The sequence below is a fragment of the Vigna umbellata genome, chromosome 10 (assembly GCF_029865625.1).
Source record: "Vigna umbellata cultivar VRB3 chromosome 10, Vumbellata_1.0, whole genome shotgun sequence".
Taxonomy (NCBI): domain Eukaryota; kingdom Viridiplantae; phylum Streptophyta; class Magnoliopsida; order Fabales; family Fabaceae; genus Vigna; species Vigna umbellata.
The window spans coordinates 17,457,796-17,480,488 of record NC_142174.1 but is presented as its reverse complement, the minus strand read 5'-3'; the positions used below and the strand labels follow the sequence as shown (position 1 = coordinate 17,480,488).

Genomic DNA, 22,693 nt, shown 5'->3' with positions numbered 1-22,693 from the left:
CAGACAGAGAATCGATCAAACAACTAATCACGGGTTTATAATTCAAAATTATATATATATAATTGTTCACCGGCAGTTTTAAGGAGAAACGTTTCAATTTTTCATAAACTAAAATTAATTTATTCATAAGGTAAAAATATAAATTTAGAGAAAAAGACAATTCGTATAAATTAACTTATGAATAAACTAATTTCATATTTTTTTTCCTCCTAAAAGTGTTTATAATAAAATTTATCCAAACAAGACATCAATTATGCAATGTGTAGCTTACAATTTAATTTGTTCAATCCATATTTTTAGCCAAATTTAATAAACGTGGTTTCCTGGCAACAAGTTGATAGAGCAAAAACCATCACTGCCTAGATTTTCAATAAAAGATAGTTTACAGCATTTCCCGTAGGAGATGTTTATAAATAAAAATATTATCTTAATATAAGTTTAGCACAAACAAGTTATTTAGAATTAAAGCTGAGATTTTAGGTATGCTTGGTGTATTGTATGAGAATCAAATTTTAAAAAATGGCATGTCATTTTTCTTTTCTTTTTCATGAAAATGCTCTTATTTTCCTATCATTTAAATACATTTTACTCAATATAGTACAATGTTGTACTTGTCCTAAAATCTCCATATGTTGAAGGGTGCAAATTCTCTGCAAAACTTGTCAAGGGCTAATATTCTTTGCTGGTGAAAATCTTTCGAAAGTTGTGTTGTTTCAGGCTCCATCATCGTTTTGATACATGGCTAACTCGCCTTAGAGGCTGCTTAAACAACTTGATTAGCTCATATGTTCTGGCACTTTGTCCAGAGTAAAGGCAAAGGTCAAGTGGAGTTAAACCATCCTGCATAAACAATCATGGAAATTGCAATATAAGATCAACAAAAAAAAAAAAATTACCAGAATTAAGCACCTAGAAAAAGAAACTGAACATTCAATGCCTATTCAAAGGTTTCTCAGTTTAGTAACAGTAGAAACTTTTGAAGATACTAACAGCTGAAACAAAGTTGCATGAAACACAGGACTTCGAAGAGACATTAGGCATGAACTAACAATTCCTCAGTTACTGTAACAACAACATAAATATGATCTATCCTAAGCAGATTGGCTACTTGACACATCATGCTCAATACAAAACTAGTTTTTCCATAGAACAGTTAATCAATGTCAAAGAGATAGCACAACTTTTTGTTACTTGTGATTGTCTAAAACAGCCATCCTCTCTGATTCAGACATTGAGCTGGATATATAAGTTTTTCAAAGAATTGTGTTATTGGCAAAGTTAAATAACTCCTCAATCATTTTTGAAAAAATATCTTCAATAACTAAAAAAGTTAATATCTCAAATTCAAAATTGTTAATCAAGATTTGGATATCAGAATAACCTTTCATTAAAATCACCTAACTACATATGACAGAGACAGACCTTCTAACTACAACAAAAGCTGATAATCGTAGCAATGACCGAAGCATCTACATTCAGCTAAAATTATGCAAGACACCAAGGTTTTTTAACATTGATAGATTAAAGCAGGAAATCAATAACAAATTACCTTGTTTTTTGATGTCTTATCAGCACCTTTAATCAGCAGAAGCCTCACTAAATCTGTTCTCTGAGCTTGCACAGCAAGATGTAATGGTGTCCAGCCATACTAACAGACAGAAAATGAATTATGTTCTCAAACAGCTCAGCATAAAAAGCAAAAGGTAGATAAAATAACCAAGAGAAAAATTAATCATACATTGTCCTGAAGATTTATATCCACATTATACAGCAAGAGTAATTTAATTGATTGGGTAGAAGCTGTTAGTACCGCATAGTGCATCAATGTGGCTCCCTCCTGTTTTCAGAACATAAATAACAAAACAGTTACATACAAACATATCAGTAACAGACAACTAAGGCTTACAAGAACAATATGCTGTTAGATTAAGATGGAACAACAACAGTAATGATTTTTGAATGATGGCAGAAGAGCTAAAAACATTGGAAAGTAAAGGATGCAACTACAACAGCACAGCTCAACTATTTAGTAAAATTTTACTCACTTTGTCCAGTACAAAGGGGTTAGCTGAGTTTCTCAGGAGATAATTGGTTATGGCCTGCTTTTTTCCAATTACTGCTCTCTGAAGGGCAGTCAAACCATCCTGGAAACGAAGTAAATCAGTAAAGTAAATAGAGGACTTGTGCATTCCAATTCCCATTATGAAAAGTTAGAACTGCAATACCTTATCCACAGCATTGATATCAACATTATGCTTCAACAGAGAATCTAAAAGTTCAAATTCTCCACAAGCAGCAAGAGTGTGCAGGGGTTGCCATTTATCCTGAAAATAGCGTTGAGAATATTCACCAGAGGCTATAAGTGAATCAGAACCATTTTTCCTCCTTTGACCTTTACCACAGTCAAAAAACATTGCAACAAGGTTTCTATGACCACAGAGTATCCAGTCCAACAGGACTGACAACATCATTAATGGGATGGAGTACTCAGCAACATCATTAGCCAAACAAAAAATGACAACAACTTCCATTAAAGAAGAAAAAGAGGATTTTTTTTTCTTTAACATCAGCAAAAATATAATAACGACAGTAAAAAAACAGTCATTTTTTTTCCTTCTAACATAAAACTTACTGAAGTAGCAGTTTCCAAGTCTGGCACCCGCTTATTCAATAAAAGCTTCTCCTCCTTGGTAAACAGCTTCCGCTTACCTATTCATGCAGGCACGGAAGAATTAGAACAACGATCCCAATACTTGATAAAATCCAGACACATGCCACAAGAATAAAATCATTAATTTGATCACAGTGCAATTTCTCAGCCCACATTGTCATTTAATAACAACCATGACATGCAGCAACAGTGCACTAACGACTAACCAGTTAGACCCTAGTAAACCTCTAAATAAATACTCATCAGAAGAAGATAAAATGAATTAAGCTTGGAAGGTAAGTTAAATTTGACTCATGGAAGCAGCTAATTTTAACCCTTCTCACGAAAGTGTTATTCGAAAACATATCCAAACCAAAGCATTAGTTTTCACTGATCAGTTCATATCCCAAAGAAGAATAAGCATATCCAACACAAGTAGCAAAACAAGAGCAAACAAAAACCAAAGACACTAGAATGTAGGCAATCGAGCAAAGCGTAGAAAAGAAAAACAACTGATTTATGTACCTTGAAGGGTTTTAGCGTCAGGGTCATAGTTTTCACTATTGAAAAACTCAGTGACATCCTCGAAACCCCTTCCATAAACAAGCCATCTAGGATTCTTGGGCTCCACACGTTCGCCTCCGTTCAATTCAGGTTCAGGGTGGCCCTCTTCACCACGATTCAATTCAGGTTCAGGTTGAGGAACCTCTTCTTTCACCGGAGAACTAGAAGCGTTATCGAGAAACTTCATCTGCGCCAGTTTGGCCTCCTTATAAGCCTTATACTCATCCAAGTTCATATCCCTAAGGGGAATCAACCCCCTTCTCTTCTTTTCAACCTTGCTGTTGAACTCCATTTCCCGCGCTATCTTGCGCCTATCCCTCTTCGTGATGTTTATCTCCGCCTGAACCTCTCGCCATTTACCCGGAACCAAATTCTCGCCCACGTTCTCCTCCACCTTTTTCCTCCAACCGGGCTTGGGCTTGGGCTTGGGCTTATCGACGGTGAGAGTGTCGGAGCTGTGGAAAAGGGGGTCATCGAAAACGCCTTCCTCGAATACGATGCAGTCGCCGATGACGTGTTCTTCGGAATCGTCGTATTGGGGAGTTGGGTGCAGCGACGGCGAGAGAGAGCGGAGAATAGAGTTTCTGGGGAAGTGGAGAGTTTGTGACAGTTTGAAGTTGCGGGAGGTGGAAACGGGTAAGGGAAAGAGGAAAGTGTGAGGTTGAGGATTGAGCACAATCGCAGAAACATGAAACATGGTCGCTTGCATTACCATACCAGGTTGTTGCTCTTCCTGAACCCTGTCTCCTCTTTAGCTCATAAATTTCCACATTCTATGTCTATCTGTCTTTAATTTCGAACTATGTTTCAATTCTGAATCCTACATGCACAAAAATTGTTGGCATTGCCTCTTTCTTTCATCAAATAGTGCTATTGAATCATCATGTTGTGTGAACAACCATTCTATCCACGAATTTTATTTGTCCCTTTAACTTTATCACTTCATTTGATTTTAATATTTGAACTCAATTATTTATTATCCTTTTTTTATCTCTGAAATTAAAAAATTGCTTTTGGTAAAGTCCTTAAATTTAATCATTTACTTGTAGTTTATTTTTTAAATTTAAGCATTTACTCTTACTGATGATTCAAATTATTTTCGGGGATTAAAATGATATTAAATGATTAATTCATACAGAACAAAAGATTATTCCTTCAAGGACTTTTTTTAATGCATTTAGGAACATAATATTTACCTTGAAATGTAATTTTATTTATTGTTATTATATATTACTTTTTTGAATTGATAAGTAAAATTTATTTTTCTCATCTCTTTCTTTTTTTTTTATTACTATTTTTTTTCCCTCTTGACACTTCTTCCATCAAGGATCAAAATAATGAAATTGGTCATCACCACCATGTGTTGGTTTTAACCACATCAGCTTCATACCATGGTTCTTTGTTTTTGTCAGAAGCGTCATGATGTTGACAACGTCTCATATAAGCTTGCTTCACTTTTCTTCACATGAATGGTTTCTAAGAAAATGTGTGATATGATAAGTAAAGGTTTGTAGCTTCAGCAGCAACTGATCCAGAAAAGAGAAAGGAAAAACGTTTATTCTTTAGACATAACATCGAGAATGCGTTTATTCTTCTCCCGACTCTTAGTAAAATTACAGACAAATACTTTACAAGTTTAATGAACCTAGATAATAATAAAAAATTAAAAAATACGTTTACCATTTAAACTATCCCCACCAAGACCCTAATTTATAAAATAATCAATTTTATTGATCTATTAAACTTCACCATTTTTCCAATATCATGGCAACTTTTTATTATACTATTAATATCTGTCGTCAATACACCATTTGCCAGCTTTACAAAATTATACTTTAATGAGCGACCATAAATTTTGTTAAAAAAGAATCCCCCATTTCTACTACCGATATTTTCACCTCTATAACTAAATCTATCTTTAAAACACATACAATTCAAAAGATTGCTAAAACATTAACAAGAAATTTATTATAAAGATTTCAACAAAATTAACATGGATAATGTCACATTATTTTGCAAACTCGGGATATTTATATTTGTCTAAATAATATCTTATAAAGATCTATGCTTTTATAACTTTCAAAATTAAGTATTACATATAAAATATTGCTCATCAATTATTACTTGTGGCTAACTTATTTAAAGACCTCCATATTGAAAATGTTTCAGCAAAAAGATGTCATAAACCACAAGCTTAAAATTTTTAAAACCAAACTTCGACAATTAATAGTTTAATAAATGTCCATCAATTACTGGCATACCCAACTAATTTCCACTTGGCCACGACACACACCCCCTACTAAAAACTTAGTTAAGTTTGCGAATCTGCTTGGTGGTACGAATAACGAACCGAAAAATATCAGACAAAATGGAGCTTTACAGAGTAGTGGGTCTTTTAGATTTGACCAATAAATTACGAATTATACAAACTAGTTAAGTTTAAAACAAACAGAAGTACGAAAGAAAGTATTAATAAGTGCAAACTGTTTCCAAAACATGGATACAAACTGATGTTCATAAAACAGTTTTTTCTTTCCATCTTGAAATTTAAAGATGGAAAAAGCTTCAAAAGACATCACCTAGATCCACGAGCATACCTCCTGTCTGGGCTACCATATGGAGAGTATGGAAGTGACCTGGACCTATCCCTCCTAGTTCTTCCGCCATAAGGTGGCGGTGAATGCCTCGGAGAATAATCTCTACCACCTCGATAAGGTGAGCGCCTCGGAGACCTTCCACGCTCTCCTCGATATGCATAATCATCACGGCCAGATCCACCTCCTCTATACCTTCCGCGGTCACCGCGATATCCTTCAGACAAACAGGTGGGGTTCAGTAAAAGTTTACATAAAGCAAAAGATGAAGACTGGACTAACCATTCAAAAGACGCTGTCTCAAACCTACCATAGTCTCGAGTACTTTTCAGACCAAGATAGTGTCCAGGTGTAGGAGTTCTTGCACGCTTTCTTCGTGACTGAAATAAAACACAGAGGCTCACAATCCCTGGAGTTTATTTGGCTAAAGACTGCATAAATAAATCATCCAAGTAACACTGGAAGAAAAACACGTAGAATATCGTGATGTCCCTGTGGCCTAAGCAAAATGTACTAACACTTGCACACTATATCTATGTTTGTTCTTTAAGAGTAAGTTTCTACAACGTAAACAGGCTAGCTTATAAGGAAAAAAAATGTATATCCACACACATGATTAATGCCAGGTGTGAGATACCATAAAAGCCTGATTAGAAAGTTGTTGATAATGTCCGTTGATTAGTTGAGTTGAAAGTGAATGCTGATGTTGTAAAGTTGTTGGACAATATAGTTGCTATGTGTTTAGTGGATCAGAGGCATTTGATTAGAGCTGTTTAAGCTTGCCATTGATCAAGCTGTATCACTAAAGTTGACATGGATGAACTGATCATCTTGGATTGCTGCCAAAATAGCTGAGGCAATGTATTCTGAATACGACCACAAAACCTTCAAGTTAAGAAGAAACAAGAGCACAAGTATTCTGTAGCAACTACAAGTTAATTGAAGAACACAATACCCGCTCAACAGTGATATAGCGACCCTCTAAAACTGATTGATTGAGATATTTGATGCAGCGGTTTGCATCCTCAACATTATCCATTGTAATAAAAGCGAAACCTCGAGAAATGCGAGTACGGGGCTCCACCACAAGAAAACACGAAGCAACCTAACAAAGAAGACGACTATTAACACCCATTCCAAAATATGGGGTTCAACGGGGAGGAAAAATTGTGACAATTAAGTGAAAAAGTGTAAATCAAACAACACTCACCTTTCCCTCTTTAGAGAAATGCTCCTCCAGGTCTCTCTCAGTGACCCTTGAAGATAGGCCAGTGACGTAAAGTGTATTCCCTGTATTTTTAGTCTCCATCCTGAAACATAAATTGAACATATAAGTCCTTGACACATCATTAAACCATATCAAAAAGGCACAACCGTACTTAATTCAGAAATACTTTACAATTTAATATTTATCTTCTAATGGAAGCATTATGTCCAGATACAAATAAATCGGAAAGTGACTAACCTGTCATTACTTCTTGATCTTGATCTGAACGAGACAAGATGGTTTAGTCCACAGCACAGCCACGAAAAACGAAGAAGTATTAAACACATTAACACAATAGCCATAACTCATGAAAAATAAATGCTTGGCACTAACCTTCCACGACTTCTGGAGCGAGACCTTGGCCTTTGTTTTTCAAATGATCTTGACCGGGACCTAGACCTTGGCCTAGATCTAGACCTAGATCTTGACTGAGCCCTCCATGGGGAAGGGGACCTTGAATTCCTGAAACATCCAATCATAACACAAAGGACAAACAGTTTCATTAACCAGTAATCTTAGAGTGTCCTCCACATTCATCCTTTAACCATGAGCTTAAAATTAAAATCTCACAAAATTGAACGCGTTCACCTTGGTGACACATGAATTCTAGTATTAAACTTGTTCACAATACCCGAATCAAGAAATTAATTCTGGACCCTCTATGGGCAGATAATCAGAGCAAAACTCGGTTGAGGACCCCACTTGAAATTGGACAAAGGCAAACACTAGTAGCCAACTATGTGTAACTCAAGTTTTCTCTATAGACAGTCCTTTCATCTACGGCTTGGGAATGGCAGCGCTGTACACGCATAAACCAGCCCGAATGTGAGGGTTCATGGTGGATCTCAATTATCGTCACAGATTCTCGCCGACAGAGAGGAGATCAAATCCCAAATCAACGTCCTAGGTCAATACTAGAACAACGTTGAATACCTAAGGCAAGCCCTAAACACCGAACACGGCACAACTAAATGTTTCAGCCATAGCTATCGCCATAGCAATAACCTAGGTTCCGGACCTACCTCCTACGCTAAACTTTGTCAAGAACAAATTCGTCAACAAATAATTTTCGATGTTCTAATTCATTGTGCATTAGGGTTACAAACACAGACACATACAAACACTCGTTATCAAATGCCACGCAGTGCATGAAAATTACAGGATAATCATTATCATCATAATCTAAGAGAATTACGGAGTTTACCTTCTTGGCGGAGAATCGGCCTGCAAAATAATTGAAAAATGAAAAAAGCGTTAGAATATCTTGGGCAAGCCATAGAGAAGAATCTGAGTGATTGGAATGGATTGATAAGGGGAACATGCCATTTCAACGAGATCTTTCAAGCGTAGACCTCTTGAACCGAGATGAAGAAGAATCAAGAAAGAGACCACGAAGGCTAAGGGTTTTGTTTTGTCAATCGCAGAGCAACGAATTGACCTTCGATTCATATAGCGAGCTGTTAAAAGGGTCGGGTCACTGAGTCGGTCCTTTTTAATCGGACTGGACCCATTACGTTTCTGGTTAGCATTTTTTTTTAAAAAAGAGCCCAAATATGGCACTACTTCCCAAGATGAGAGTTCTTAGAATCGATTATTAGGAAAATAAAAAGGTTTATAACAATACTTTTCAATGATAATCCGAAATAATTAATATTTTTATGAAAATACCAAATTTAATTAAAAAGTAGTTTTTATAATAATATTAAAATGAAAAATATTATTAAAATTTGTATTAAAGTTATAAAAAGTATGTAAAAAATAGTAATAAAAGTAAAGTAGTTATATAAAAATGCAAAAAATAATACTACAAAGTAAGATTATAAATAAATATTAATAATCTGTCTAGGATAACTACTCTCGATCTTGTGGCAAGATATTGGTTTTTTTTATCTTAATATTGGGCTTGACTTGAGATAAAAAGTCCTATTTTTTATTTCATTTTGTTTAATAAGATCCATTATTCCTAGATAATAGGTCGATAATAAATGTTTCCAAATTTATAAATCTACCTCTACATAATTACCAGAAAAGAGATATATACATTAAATATTTTTAATTCAAACTTCTCTATAACAATATCAAAATAACTTAAATGATAAATATGAAAAAGTTCGCCATATTTACCAATAATGTCAAAAATAGTCCAAATTAAGTGCATGATTAACAATGTTCGAATGAATCCATCATCGTCCGACCAGATTCTGCCTCCAACTTTTTCTCTTGAGCAATCGTAGTGCACAACCAAGGATTCAATAGAAAAATCCGCAATCATACATTTAAAAATAAAAACCCAAACTCTCAATTGCTTAATCTATATGACTACATTCTAACAATATCCCAATAAAAGTAACCTCGTTAAGAACCACTCTCTTATAACATTTGGCCAAAGGCTATAAATTCCTTATTTGCGTATCCATTCAAAGCATAACTCCAAATCAAGGAATTCCAAAAAATAAGATTAACGCATCTAATTAGTACCGTCAAAATGGGTTGAAACCTGTGACCTAACCCAGCTTATCACTTGTTTGAGCCAGATTGGGTTGTAAAAAAATAAAAAAAATTTTATACGAGCCAATTTTGACCTGGCTCACTAAGAACCTGGCTCACACGGGATGAGCCTGTGGTGGGTCGGGTTGGCTCACCAACTCACCTATTTTTTTAATTAAATCAAATTAATTAAATTAATTATTCAAATCCTATTTTTTTATTGAAATAAAATTAATTAAATTGATTATTCAAAATCCACAACCTTTACTTAGCAATAGAGCCTTCCGCGCGCGGCTGTCTTTCAAAAAGTTCCCCTCTGCAAATAAAACCCTAAGATTATAGATTGGATAATATTATAGATGGAGATAAACAAGAAGATGCTTCAAGAGAGCGTAATACTGTGGATTTATCCATTAAGGACTCCAATTTAATAAATGGATAATATTATAGATTGGATCATTCAGGAATATATCATCTGTTTTATCTTGTTTTTAGACCTATCTACAAGCATGTATCTTGTACTATATATTTTTATGAACAGTTATATGTAGTTTCATTAAACTAAATTGGCAAAATTTTATGCTTGATAGCTTAGAATATATTTAACAATATATTTTTTTTGTTTCATTTTCTTTTATATCAATTGGTCCAATTATTACTGTTTCAATTTGAGATCAAAGTAACATGTTATAAGAATATCAGAAGAAGAGGGTAAAAAAAAGTTAATTAAGTGAGCCAATGAGCCAACCCGTTTAACCCACCAACCCGTGGTGGTCAGGTCGGATTCGAATTTTTTCAGCTTGCTAATAAATGAGCCGAGTTGGATTGACTCACTAAGTAGTCAATCCTTAGTGGATCGGATTGGGTCGGGCCGGGTTACCCGTTTTGACAACTCTACATCCAATGTCTCTGAACACTTGCTAAACATTTTGTACCCTTTCACATTTTGCATAGATAGGGGCCAAGGCATTGTTGGCAAATAAATCATTCTTATAACAACTCTTCAAAATGTTTTGATGAAGTTGCTTACCTACTTTCAAAGCAAGATCCACACATGCACTTGCGGCATATGCTAAATTTGATTGATAAGGTTTTTTTTTCCCTCTTGCACCACATAACCAAAGTCTTAAAAAAACATTCAGAATATAGATTATTTTGTAGTAAACACGCATTAACATAATTTTAGGAAACTAAATTCTTCCCCTCATGGCGTGAAAGACCTTTGTTACTCTATCCATATACCCAATCTTAGCATATCAATAAATAAAAGTATTTCATTAAACAACATTCTTAATCGACATTTGTTTAAATAAATAATGGTAATGGAGTTTTACATTCTAAAACAAACAATACTTTAGATGTATAATGATTAGTCATAATTACGTTAATTGATAAATTTGAGATTGGAATAAGTATTTAAATTGTGTTTGACATAAAATATATGAGATTATTGGGTGTAACAAATACATTTATTTTATGAGATCATGTTGCTCCAAATAACAATGGGTGCATGAATTTGACTAAACATTTTATTAGCCTCATCTCTATCCTTTCATTTTTTTTATTGTCGTATTCGTTGTAATGCCTTTGCAAGGCATCTGATTCTAAACTTCTTGTGCTTCATCAAACTTACCAACTCGAATGTACCCATTTATTATTGTAGTTTCGTTGAAATGGTACTACTCCAAACCTTTTCGATTTCTTTTCCCTATTCTTTTATGTCTTTTTTTTCTTTGATTTTTTTTAAGGTGAATGATTTTAGAATTCAGTTGGTCATTTTGCTTCTTTAGACCTTTAGTAAGATTCAACAGGTTTTTGTAATTAATTTGTTTTTTCAAAGCAACAAATCGAAGAGAGGCCATTTTCATGATGTTCCTTTTGCAATGTCATAAGAAAACTCTTTTAGTACAAACCATGAAGAGCTTTCTTCTCTTTCAAATCCATGTTTAGCTTCTCATGCTCTATCTTTGTAGATTCCATGTCACGACTTATATCTCAGTTCATGACTTTCAATTCTTGTAACTCTGAGTTCATATTTTTCAAAGTAGAAAAATTCGGGTGACCAAATCTTCTTTGCCACAAATTTGAGTTGCCTGCTTTTCTAGTAAAGGTTTGGTCCTCTATTATCTTCCATTCAGCTGGGAAATTTTTATCTTTTATCAGGACATATCTAACCTCCATATGGATAAAGTATTTTAAACTTTATTTTTTAAAAAACTAGAAATTATTTTTTTTAACATCTTTCCCACACTCAACCCTAACTCAGTTTAAGTACTTATAAACAATTTGAAATATATTTTGTACTTGAGGAAATCTAAACAGACAACTCCTCTGTCTCTCAACAGAAAACTAACTCTGGATATGTATGCATTGTGTAACTCTTTGAAGATGCTAGCATTGTGAGTTTTTGTGATTTGTTCATCCTCAGTGTATCATCCGAGCTTCTTTGCTCTTTCTTGTTGAGTCACAACTTGTAACAAGAGTTTCTCTCTTGTCTGACATTACTGATGGAAAGTCTAAATAGTTTATCTTTGTTGGTTTTGTCTATTCTGACAATTTTTCTGTGACCAAGTTGGTTACAAACTCTATATCTTGTGTTTGGTTTAAACCAACTAAATTCTTCAGTGTGGTTTTTCTTTTTGAAGTATGAGCAAGGGGGAAACTCATTCTAACTTTTACTCTTACGTTTTTATTCTCAAACTTACTTTTACCACTAACATTTTTTTCCCATTGTTCGATTTTATCTTAGGGCACTTTCCATACTCTCCTCCATTTAGAGAGATCATCATTATTCAACGGCTTGTAACACATTCACCAATTTTGTCACTGTTATCATAGAGAAATCCTTGTTATCTTCTAAAAGATATATTTGATTCGATCCTCTCAGAAAAACAAACCAAGATTTTCTCCACTACAATTTGATGACATAGTTCTTTACCAAGTAACCTTATTTATACGTGTAACCACCTTTATCAGTGAACTTTTTGACAATTTCACTGTACTTCATGACATCTTCAAACTTCTCAGATTTACAACTTCCTTCCTCTTCGATCTATCACTTCTTTGAAACTCTTCCTTTAATTGATTCCATGTTTCCTCGGCAGTTTCCAAAGTAACAATCTCGATGAAAATACCATCATCTACAACTACTAGTATGATGAGAAGTAGTTTTCCTTCCTTTACTATTTTGTCATCATGACTTTTAATGGTCTTGTTACTATTAGGTTTTCAGGTAATGAAATTTGAATATTACCATTTTCCACTGTATCCCACAACTTTTAAGCTCTTAAGTAAGTTCTCATTTTGCAACCGAAAGTGAAGAGAAAGAATTATTGAAAGTCACTTTAGTTCTGGAGATTTTTTGTGCATAGTTTTTCTCTCAGACTTTTTGGCTTTTTCTTTTCTCAGAGTCCCTCAAAGCATTGATACCATGGTAAATGTTAACAATAGATGATATTATCATATTAAATGAAAAATAAATTTAGGTAAGAGAATGTAGGATATATTATCATAAGAGAATGTTTCACAATCACACCAAACTCACTCAACACAAAATGAACCTTAAGAGTTGCTTTTACAAATCTTCTGAAAGTCCTCACGTTTACTCTAACTGCTAATAGTATCTAAGTATCATGTATGTACCACCTGAAGGAGATGTTGCTACTTAAAAAAAGTGTATTTCATTCGGGGATGCAATCTATGAATGCAGCTTAGATACACAAAACTATAACGAAACAAATGACAGGATAACGGACAAAAACTATCTATAAACAGGTGATCCTTTTCAAAATATGAATCAATACTGTGTGAAAGATTTACAAATGAACTGAACAATAAATTAAGTACAGAAAGCTACATAACTTCACCCCAACTTCTTTTTGTATAATCTTTCTCAGGAAGGGACAGACAACAACACGTCACACAATCTTCACAACATGAATTCAGGAGTTTAAGTTGTTAGAATATCTGGGATTGCTGTGGAGTGAGCACCTAATATCTTACCGCCAGCATCGGGAAAATTCTCACAGTCGGGTAGGGATCTAATCTTTCCATCAGAATCTACCTTTACAGGATACTTAAGAAGATGTCCTTGCAATAGTGAGAAATCTTCAGAAGCGAATAATTTCCAATTGTTTTCAGCAATTTCATTCACTTTACGCACACACTCCAAACTCTCTGGCTCCTCAAAAGTTTCATCTAACATGCCAAGATGCTCTCCCCAAAGTGACATTCTGTAACCATAAATCTGCAAGAACAAAACCGTTGAATTTGATAAATATAATCTCACATAGTATATTGGGACAAAAAGCTAAGAGGTTCAAACATTAAGGCATCAGTCAATTTTCTCCAAACAGACAAGGTACTAGAGATACATAGGCAGAACAACAAGCAATGCTTTCTATCTGGTTACTTATCCATGACACCATTTAGTCATTCAATAATTTAGGAGATTTTCATTCAGTAGAAGATAAGAGTGATTTTCAGGTCTATCTATGCCTAGAAAATCCAGTAATTTGATATATTTGATTTATAATCCATTTAGGTAAAATGACAACATGACATCTGTGGCTGGATAGAAAGATTTACAGCTAGAAAATCTGCTTCAAGAATAAAAGCTTAGGGAGAAATACAAACCTGACCATATGGATGTCTTTGCTTTGCTGACCATGTGTAATGGGGTTGATATGCACCCATAGCTATCTCAGTATCTTTAGTACCAGCCATAGATCTTTGGTTTATATTAGCAGATCCAATTATAACATACTCATCATCAACGATCATTCCCTTAGCATGCACATAAATCATAAATCTGCGATATTTATATGCTCCTGAGACCTAACAAAAAAAATATACTCAACCCATTTTCGTTCACTGTCTAATACGTAAGAGAACTGAAATACTCCATAAGCTGAGATATTGGAGATACATAACAAAGGAAAAATGTATCCACAGTTTCTACTATCAAAATGGAATAAAAAGATATCATCTGATTAGAACAATGTACAACTGGGAAAAGAGGGATTCCAACAACAACTTTTTGCACTATTTGATCATAGAACATAAGTATATATATTAGTAGCCAATCCCATTACAAGACTGGAATATATTAATTCATGTCAAGGATATCATATCGTATCATATAAGCATAGTGAAAGCAAACGCTAATGGCTTTTTAATTAAGAGCAAAGTGAAGAACTACAAATGCAGCCTGGGTGAACATCCACACACAACTGCATATTGCTTGCTATTTTCATTTAGAGTCCCAGTATCATGTAAAGGGGTAAACTAGAAGATTATAGTGTTATGTTCACTCAAAAAATGGCCAAAGCCTTACCAAAATGTTGTATATTACAATTGACAAATAAAAGTCAACACTGATTTAGAAGATGCTGCCTATTTGAGTTCTAATGGATGAAATAAAGTAACCAATGATTTTTACTATACTACGAAGCTTAGGGCAAATAAACAATAATTTAAAATACACCTTTCGTGAGTAAAGTGGTATACAGAAAATTTCATCATGGACAATAAAACCAAGGTTGTATACTTAATATGTTAATAAACTACATTTTAAAAAAGTTTAAAAGAAAATAATTATGTTGTACAGAAGATATAAATAAGATGGATATAATATTATTTCAGAGAATCACCTGTGCACCGTTCGTGCTTGAAATTTCTTCATTGAAGTCTTCCCGATTACCAAGGCAATAAAAATTGAGGTAATCTTGTGGGTTTATATCAGAAAGTTGCATTGCTTTTAACTCCCTAGCAACTACGTTATACATTGTTTGCATTGTTTGGCCCTGTACACCAAAAACACAGAATTGACAATAAATATATATTTTTTAGGAGCACTAAGCTTTAGAAAGATCTTTTAACAGAGAGAGCACATTAGAGAGTAAAGTGAGGGTTTGGTAATGGTTGATTTATGTATTGTAGGAGTCTTCTATATTATCTTTGCTATAAGTTTATTCTTTATCACAGTAGCATCATGTCATTAGTACTAGGGTTATATATATTTATAGTCAATCCCATAATTACCGAGATTTGTTTCCTTAGATTTAGTTCTCCAAATTTCCTAAAATAACCAACAATCACATGTATTTATAGGTCCAATGACCTCATTATTATAATATAAAAGAAATATATTATTCATTCTAAATTTGAGATGATATCAAAATCATTTAAAGTCCATCCTAGGTCAAGTTTGTTGGACGTATTATGTCACCTACTGTAGGATCCCCTCTATTCCCATGCTCAATGTCCTCAAGGTGTGTTAGAGATCCCACATATAGTAAATATATGAGCAAATTACATTATGTAAAGGGGGCCAAGTTCACCTTTCTAAACCGGTTTTGTAAAGTTAAGCTTAAATTCCACTATCATAATATGGTATTAGAGCTCTTGATCTTTGGGAGTATCTGGCCGTGTCTATCAACCCTAAAACAAAGCCTTCATTGTAACAGAAGCAGGACAAGAAGAGGTCTAAATAAGCTCGTACATAACCTTAAAAGGTGTCTTTTATGTCCCTAAATTGTCCACTAATCTATTTTTGCACAAAAACTTAAAGATCATTCACGTAATGTTGTTTTTCATAGAAAATGTTGTATTTTACAGGACAAGAACTCAGGGAGGACAATTAGACATGTTAGAGAATGGAATGACCCTTACTTCTTGGAATCAACTTATCAATAGCCACTTCCTGATATATGAATCCACCACGACTAGTAAAGAAAAAATTCAACTATACAATTGTTAGTTGGGACATCCTTAATTTCAAGGTGTAAAATTGATTTTCCCTTCATATTTTAGGAACTCAAAGGTGGAAAGTCTCCACTACGAAGTGAGTTTGATAAACACAAGCGTGTAAATTTTCCGATTAACAATAAGAGGAGTCTTGTCCCTTTTTATCTTGTCCATACTAATGTATGGGGTCCTTATCTCATGTACTAAATAGTTTATAATCTTTATAGATGATTGTACTCATAATGTCAATTTTAACTACCCTGTCTCCGGCCATTACCCCAGTTTCATTTTCATATTTCCCAGCATGCAACCTTGTAGCAAGGGTTTATACCTCTGATATAGTTCTAATTCAGTATTAATGTTACTTTTGTTTTACCATTCCTTTTCTGGTTCTAATCAGAATTTGTGAGAACTCACTCCCTTGATTTGCTCAGTAACAATTAAACTGAACTCTATAAAGAAAACTTAGAGAAGCAAATCCTTAATATTCACAAATTCTAAATTTCCACCATTGGAAAATAAACTTCAAAACAATGCACACGGTCTAATACCTGCCAAAAGAGGATTTCTTGCATAGCCCCAGTTTTTGGATCACCTTCTGGCCACATTGGTAAAACAACATAGACAGCAAACCTTTCCTTAGCTCTGATTTTACTAGCAATTTTCAGTGCCAACTCCATTGGGATAAGATTATCAGCCCCTGACATCAGAATACACATGAAACATCTCATCATCATTAATTTTTTTTCTTCTTTTTCCTTTGCAGACAAAAGAAACACACCAACGATTTGAAAGTATGTCTTATGAACAAGGGTAGAAACAAGTCAAATAGTTACTAAAAGCAAAAGAAATAATACCATTAGTTCATTAAGAAAATTAATAAAAAAAAATTCTTAAGTCAAAGAGAAGAAGATTGGAAAAACATGGGAGGAAGAGTTCTTTCTGACTAAATTAAAGTAATATAATCACATTTTTTTTTGCATTCAACTTTGTCTTCTTTTGCCTTCAAGATCAATGAATCAAATTTTACAGGATGTCCCTTCTCCGCATACAGAGTATACCAACTGATAAAATACATAAAATTATCCTGCTTTTAAAAACCAAGAATTTAAGCCTAACCTGCATCTTTATAAGAAGGCCATGCATACGATGATCCAATGAAGTACTGGTTTTCAATATAAATAAAGTGTTGAGCAGATCTGATTGCTTCAATGTACGCCATTTGAATGCTTTTGTCTATGACCAAACTTTTAGCACAAATAAGATTCTGCATACAAATTATGTTGATTAGAAAGTGTGGCATAAAGGTCTACTCAATTCCGTATATTACAATATATATATATATATATATATATATATATATATATATATATATATATATATATATATATATATATATATATATATATTTGAGTTGCAAATATGTTGTATAGAGTTTCACTTATATTTGGAAAATAGGATGAACAAGAGCGTATGTAAACCTGGGACAGAGCAACATCAACTTGTTTGGGAAATCCTTTAAGGGACCCTGAGTCAATGGAGCGGAAGATCTGTAAGAGTTGGAAAACAACATAATGAAACGAATCATATCCCAAGTCAACAAAGAATAGCAGTCAAGTAACGTTACTCAGAACTAAGCTTGCACTGTCCAACCTGAACATGCCAGTTTTCAGGATCATCTTCCCTAGAAACCCATACTAAAGGATCATCCTCTGGAACAACTGTATAATTATCCTTTGTGGTAACGGAAGGACTTAATATCCATGAGATGCGTTCTATTCTTATCAAAGCATCATCATGCCATTGAGAGGATTTTTTGAAAAGGATTGCAAATTCTTTCCACTTAGTTGCCTTTTTCCATCTCTGCTCAAAATTAATAAGAACATCATATGCAGCAGGTCCATCTATTCTGCAGTGTAAATCATGCCATGGTTGTCTAGGAGCCCTTGTTCCAGCCTACATACAATATAAGAGGGGTGAGAGCTGAGAAGTAACAACAAATCAGATAATGATTCCATTTTTTTGTTGGAAAAATATTGAGAGAGAAAAGGCAAAGTGTAACCACATTGTAATAAAACATAAAACAATACTTCCTACAATGTAAAAATAGGAAAAGATAATTGACTTCCATACTCACCAATTCATAGGTATGAATCTACAAAAAATATTAACTTATTCTACAATTATGACCTATTCTAGATTATGGCAAAAGACAAGAAAGGCAAGAAAATAACTGTAGTGATGGCATTAAGGCATAACCTATAAGCCGATTCAAGAACCTAACATCCCTCAAAAGCCAACACACCACATATACTATACCATCTTTTCCACAAAATAATTCTTTCCTTTTTGAGTAGTGCAAATTTGCAATCAATGGTCGGGAGTAGGTGGGCATTTGGAAAGGGATCTTAAGTTTTGGTAATAAACCCCAACTATAGAAATGGTGTAGCTCTTCTGATCCCATCCTATAGGTGCTTATGAGCAATATTACAAAATACAAATTCTGTGGTCAAATTTCAGTATACTTGGTGACCACAAAACGAAATCATAGTATCTAAGCAGGAACTCACATAGAATCTGATGGTGTATCTATCTAACTCAACCCTGTAACTTAGGGTTTTTGTCAAGGTATTATGAATGATAATATATAATACAATTTCCGGTCAGAAGCTACTGTGTACTTGGCGGAAATAAGGATTAATAGAGGGTCCACACAACAGTCTTCATTCCCACCATGGGTTCGATCCAGACATAATGAATGATATAACCAAAAATTGTTCAGCTAAAAATAGTTAAAAACTGGTCTGTCCTGATTCCTAATAAAATGAAAGAACAAGTGAAACAAACAATTGGGCTGAAACTTACAGGAAATGTAGGATTGTGGAAATCCTCAGAAAATACAGTGTCAAGATCACGAAACAGACGATGCTCGGGTGTGTCATAGCGACCATCACAAAGATCAAGACCTCCAATAAAAGCAGTTATCTTCCGATTATTCCCCGTGGCCTGTGTGTCCACAATCACACATTTTTGGTGGTGTGTGAAGACCGTTCCAACAACCTATATAATAGCATATTAAAACAACTCCATGACACTATCTCAAAACACAAGACAACTTAACAACTACTACTAAAGTTACAGGCGGAAAGGTGAGAGGAAATTGAATAAACAGAAACATATCTTGTAAATTCAAACAGTTAAATTACCATGCGAAGGTATATTTCCCATGCTAAATTTTGCGTCTACAAAATACATACCCTCTGTTTAGAGCTTAGGCCACAAAACACAGGGCATTTCATATTTGACTCCACTGAAAACTAGCTCACACAGAATCCTATCTCCTGACAACATACAGGAGGGACGTATCAACTCTATGAGACAACAAAACACAAACGACAAGAGAGCAATACCATAAAACAAGAATTGACTACATTGTTATCATTTAACACAGCAACGATCAAATTATCATTGGCAGGTAGCCAAACTCAAAACTTGTACCACATTACTGAGGCCTAGTTAGCTTACAGTTTTGAAAAAAGAGTTTTCTGTCTCTAACGTTTGATTGTTCCCCTAGTTAGTACATTTGAAAGAGTTCGTTCCCTGAGTACGTTTTCCCAGTGTACATTTCTGTTTACAAATAGTCCGTCTCGGTGTTGGAGCACTTGAAGAAAACTGAAGAGAATGAGAGAACATTTCCCAGATGTTCCTGTTTTTGGTTTTGAAAAAACTTGTTTGGAAAACAATTTTCAGAACTTAATAGGTTTTATATGAGAAATTGATCCCTGGGTAGTGTGGAATTGTTCTAGAGTGAAAAGTGGATCAAACCCTGAATGATCCAAACACTTGCCTGTTGCTTCAAGAAGCTCATCTTGCTGCTGGCATACCGAGGCGACAGAACACACATTACTGAAGAATGTTTAAAAAACTTCTTGGTTTCCTCATCATGAGTCTGCATCACACCAGTCTGCTCAAAAAGCATCAAAGCAATCAGCAATCAATCAATCATTATCAACGATTACAAAAAAGAAATAGTGTGAAAAGCCAATTAGAGAAAAAGACTAACCGTCTTGAGGAAAACCTTGTCGTGCGAAGTTTTATCATCCCAAACCAGCAACAGCACTCTCACCCCTTCTTCAGACTTATACTTCAGCAATTCGCCAAGCGTCAAATCGCCACCTCGTGGCAACGGCCTGGTAGGCTCTCTAACAAGCTTCACCTTATGGTAAATCGACCAGCCCACCAAATACACCATGTGATGAGCCTCAGATATGGCATAACAAATATCCTCCCAACACTTCCCGTGCCTGTAAACCTCTCCATTCTCAAGCTTAACCTCCGGTAACTTCGCTCCGCCAGTTTCAGGACATTGCGCATCCTGGTACAACCTCACCGAACTCCCCTTTCTCACCGGAAAATACGTGTTCCTCACTCCGCGTTGCTCCGGATCCGCCGCAATGCCTCGCTTGTAAAGCAAATTCTTCTCCACCGACGTGAATTTCATCTCCACGTGCAGCGCCGTGTCCCGCTTCGCCGGCTTCCCAGACGGCCCGACGACAGGGAACCAGCCGGAAATCAACTGGCCGGTGGCAATCCGCTGCGCCGGAATCTTCACGGTTCCAATTATCTGCGCGCCGAAAACGTCGTCGTCCTTCACGCGGAACTCCAAATCCACAACCGGATGCGCGAGCGGGATGTGGAACCGCTCGTTCCAAATAGGATCCGACGAGTTCTTCAGCACGCGCGTGCGCGCCACCGTCGCCTGCGGCACGGAAACCGTCACGTACGGATCACTTGTTATGATCCTCCGGTGGTGGTGCTGCCGAGTTCGCTGGCTTCCACCGTCGACGGAGTCCTCGGAGTGGAATTTGATAGTGTCGCAGCCGGTTACGCAGCGGCGGAGACGCTCCGAGAAGATGTCCATGTTCGGCAAGTCCCTCGCCTCGATAATTTTCAAATCGAGGTCACCGTGAAGATAGGTGACGCCATTATCGTCGCCACCAGTGTCCGCCATGTTCCCGTGCGCCGAGTGTATAGTTCTGAATTTACACTCCGCAGCGAACGAGGGTTTTTAGTGTACAAGTCGAACTATAAAATATTTTGGAATAGCTTGCAACGAAGGAAGTGAAGTCACGTGGTCGCTTGGTTTGAATTTTGAGAACGTTTTTGTTAGCTTCTGGTTTTGGATTTCCGTTGCGTGGCGGGGGGGACAGTCTGAGTGTTTCTCTGCTGGCTCATTCACAGTATTCCATGTCATTCTCAATTTACCACCATTTTTCTTCAATAAAAAATAAAAAATTGATTTGAATTTAATCTGCTGGTGGCAGTCAAGCAAGCATCGCACGTGGAGAGTGCACGACACCCAAATCCCGTTTAATTTTATCACTACCTACTGTATTTTCTCAACGTTGTTGTTATTTTAATTAATCACAGTGCAATAAATTATTGATTCTTGATCAGATCTTTGCACGATGTCCTGCTGGATGGTGGGATCGTGAGAAATTGAATCCTCATCACAAATCGTTTTTCTCTGCGTTGTTCGTGGGCCTCTGGATTAGGTCATGGTGGCGCGTCAGTGGGCCTTATGGGTCATATTCAACACTCGGTGGGCCCAACCTTGTTTTTAGATTGTACTGTTGACCAAATTGTGTCCCTAGTAGCGGAAAAGGTAAGCTTCATCATCCGTTATTTAAAGCTTTTTACAATTTTTTTTATATGAGTTCAAAGAATAAAAAATTGTTCTTTTTCTTTTCTCCTTTTTTATTTTTGGCATGGGAATAGACTACTGGAATAAAGAAATCTGTTGGGATTAAAGAGAAAAAGCTACTTTTTAAAGTTATTTTTGTTGTGTGCGGTGCTTAATAGCTATGATAGGGTGAAAAACAGAGAATTAAAAAACAAGAGTTGAATAATTGCAATGGTTGGTGACGTTGGTGTCATAAGCCATTAGGGTAAATCATAGACGTGATTGAAAGTGGGTCCATCACTACAGACAAACATACCAATTGTGACTTAGTTTGGTTTCTATAATTATTGCAACATTTGATTTTTATGTGTTTTTTTTTCATTGGGCATAAATGGAAATAAATGATGCGAAATAGAAAATAGTTTTCTTAGAGAGGAATAGAAAGGTTTTTGATAATGACTAAAGTTAAAGTAGTTGGTAATTTAAAGTTTGAGTTATGGTTAATTGGAAAGGAAGGGAAAAGGAGGGAGAAAATGTGTATAATAAGTTAGGAAATTATGTAATGGAATATTAAGGTGTTTGAAATTGAGAAGTAGAATCGCTTTGATCTCTTGGCATGTGATATTCTCGACTCAAAGGAGGATCATGAAAACTTTCATCATGCAACCGTGAAAACATACTAAAACCAGATTCCAAGCCTT

At 35.2% G+C, this 22,693-nt stretch overlaps 3 protein-coding genes across 3 annotated transcripts; all 3 read right to left on the bottom strand.

The window, feature by feature from the left end:
- Window positions 1-338: 338 nt before the first annotated feature.
- AKRP (ankyrin repeat protein) lies at window positions 339-4,105 on the bottom strand. Its single transcript, XM_047325971.2, has 7 exons — window positions 3,176-4,105; window positions 2,633-2,709; window positions 2,226-2,324; window positions 2,046-2,144; window positions 1,739-1,837; window positions 1,550-1,648; window positions 339-840 (listed from the first exon to the last, which is right to left on the bottom strand). Exons 1-7 carry the CDS (start codon window positions 3,927-3,929, stop codon window positions 724-726), a joined length of 1,344 nt encoding a protein of 447 aa, XP_047181927.2. The 5' UTR covers window positions 3,930-4,105; the 3' UTR covers window positions 339-723.
- A 1,484-nt stretch (window positions 4,106-5,589) lies between these two features.
- On the bottom strand, window positions 5,590-8,539 carry LOC124848325 (RNA-binding (RRM/RBD/RNP motifs) family protein). Its single transcript, XM_047325975.2, has 8 exons — window positions 8,399-8,539; window positions 8,280-8,299; window positions 7,409-7,537; window positions 7,274-7,297; window positions 7,019-7,118; window positions 6,764-6,913; window positions 6,119-6,188; window positions 5,590-6,025 (listed from the first exon to the last, which is right to left on the bottom strand). Exons 1-8 carry the CDS (start codon window positions 8,522-8,524, stop codon window positions 5,790-5,792), a joined length of 855 nt encoding a protein of 284 aa, XP_047181931.1. The 5' UTR covers window positions 8,525-8,539; the 3' UTR covers window positions 5,590-5,789.
- A 4,770-nt stretch (window positions 8,540-13,309) lies between these two features.
- On the bottom strand, window positions 13,310-21,554 carry PLDDELTA (phospholipase D delta). The gene is made up of 10 exons (XM_047325974.2): window positions 20,373-21,554; window positions 20,157-20,273; window positions 19,175-19,369; window positions 17,963-18,265; window positions 17,791-17,859; window positions 17,429-17,576; window positions 16,861-17,009; window positions 15,214-15,366; window positions 14,198-14,398; window positions 13,310-13,808 (listed from the first exon to the last, which is right to left on the bottom strand). Exons 1-10 carry the CDS (start codon window positions 21,318-21,320, stop codon window positions 13,512-13,514), a joined length of 2,580 nt encoding a protein of 859 aa, XP_047181930.1. The 5' UTR covers window positions 21,321-21,554; the 3' UTR covers window positions 13,310-13,511.
- Between the last annotated feature and the right edge of the window lie 1,139 nt (window positions 21,555-22,693).

Bases quoted from the DNA above. Each gene is read 5' to 3' on its own strand.
- AKRP (XM_047325971.2), bottom strand. From the start codon at position 3,929: ATGGTAATGCAAGCGACCATGTTTCATGTTTCTGCGATTGTGCTCAAT. The intron at 2,710-3,175 runs GTACATAAATCA...CTGCATGAATAG, and splicing joins TGACGCTAAAACCCTTCAAG to GTAAGCGGAAGCTGTTTACC. The intron at 1,649-1,738 runs GTATGATTAATT...TCTGTCTGTTAG, and splicing joins ATATAAATCTTCAGGACAAT to TATGGCTGGACACCATTACA.
- LOC124848325 (XM_047325975.2), bottom strand. From the start codon at position 8,524: ATGAATCGAAGGTCAATTCGTTGCTCTGCGATTGACAAAACAAAACCC. The intron at 8,300-8,398 runs GCATGTTCCCCT...ATTATTTTGCAG, and splicing joins TGAAAGATCTCGTTGAAATG to GCCGATTCTCCGCCAAGAAG. The intron at 6,189-6,763 runs GTATTGTGTTCT...GTTTTATTTCAG, and splicing joins GCTATATCACTGTTGAGCGG to TCACGAAGAAAGCGTGCAAG.
- PLDDELTA (XM_047325974.2), bottom strand. From the start codon at position 21,320: ATGGCGGACACTGGTGGCGACGATAATGGCGTCACCTATCTTCACGGT. The intron at 15,367-16,860 runs GTATTAGACCGT...TTTGGTGTACAG, and splicing joins AAGAAATCCTCTTTTGGCAG to GGCCAAACAATGCAAACAAT. The intron at 14,399-15,213 runs GTGATTCTCTGA...TTTTTTTGTTAG, and splicing joins CAAGCACGAACGGTGCACAG to GTCTCAGGAGCATATAAATA.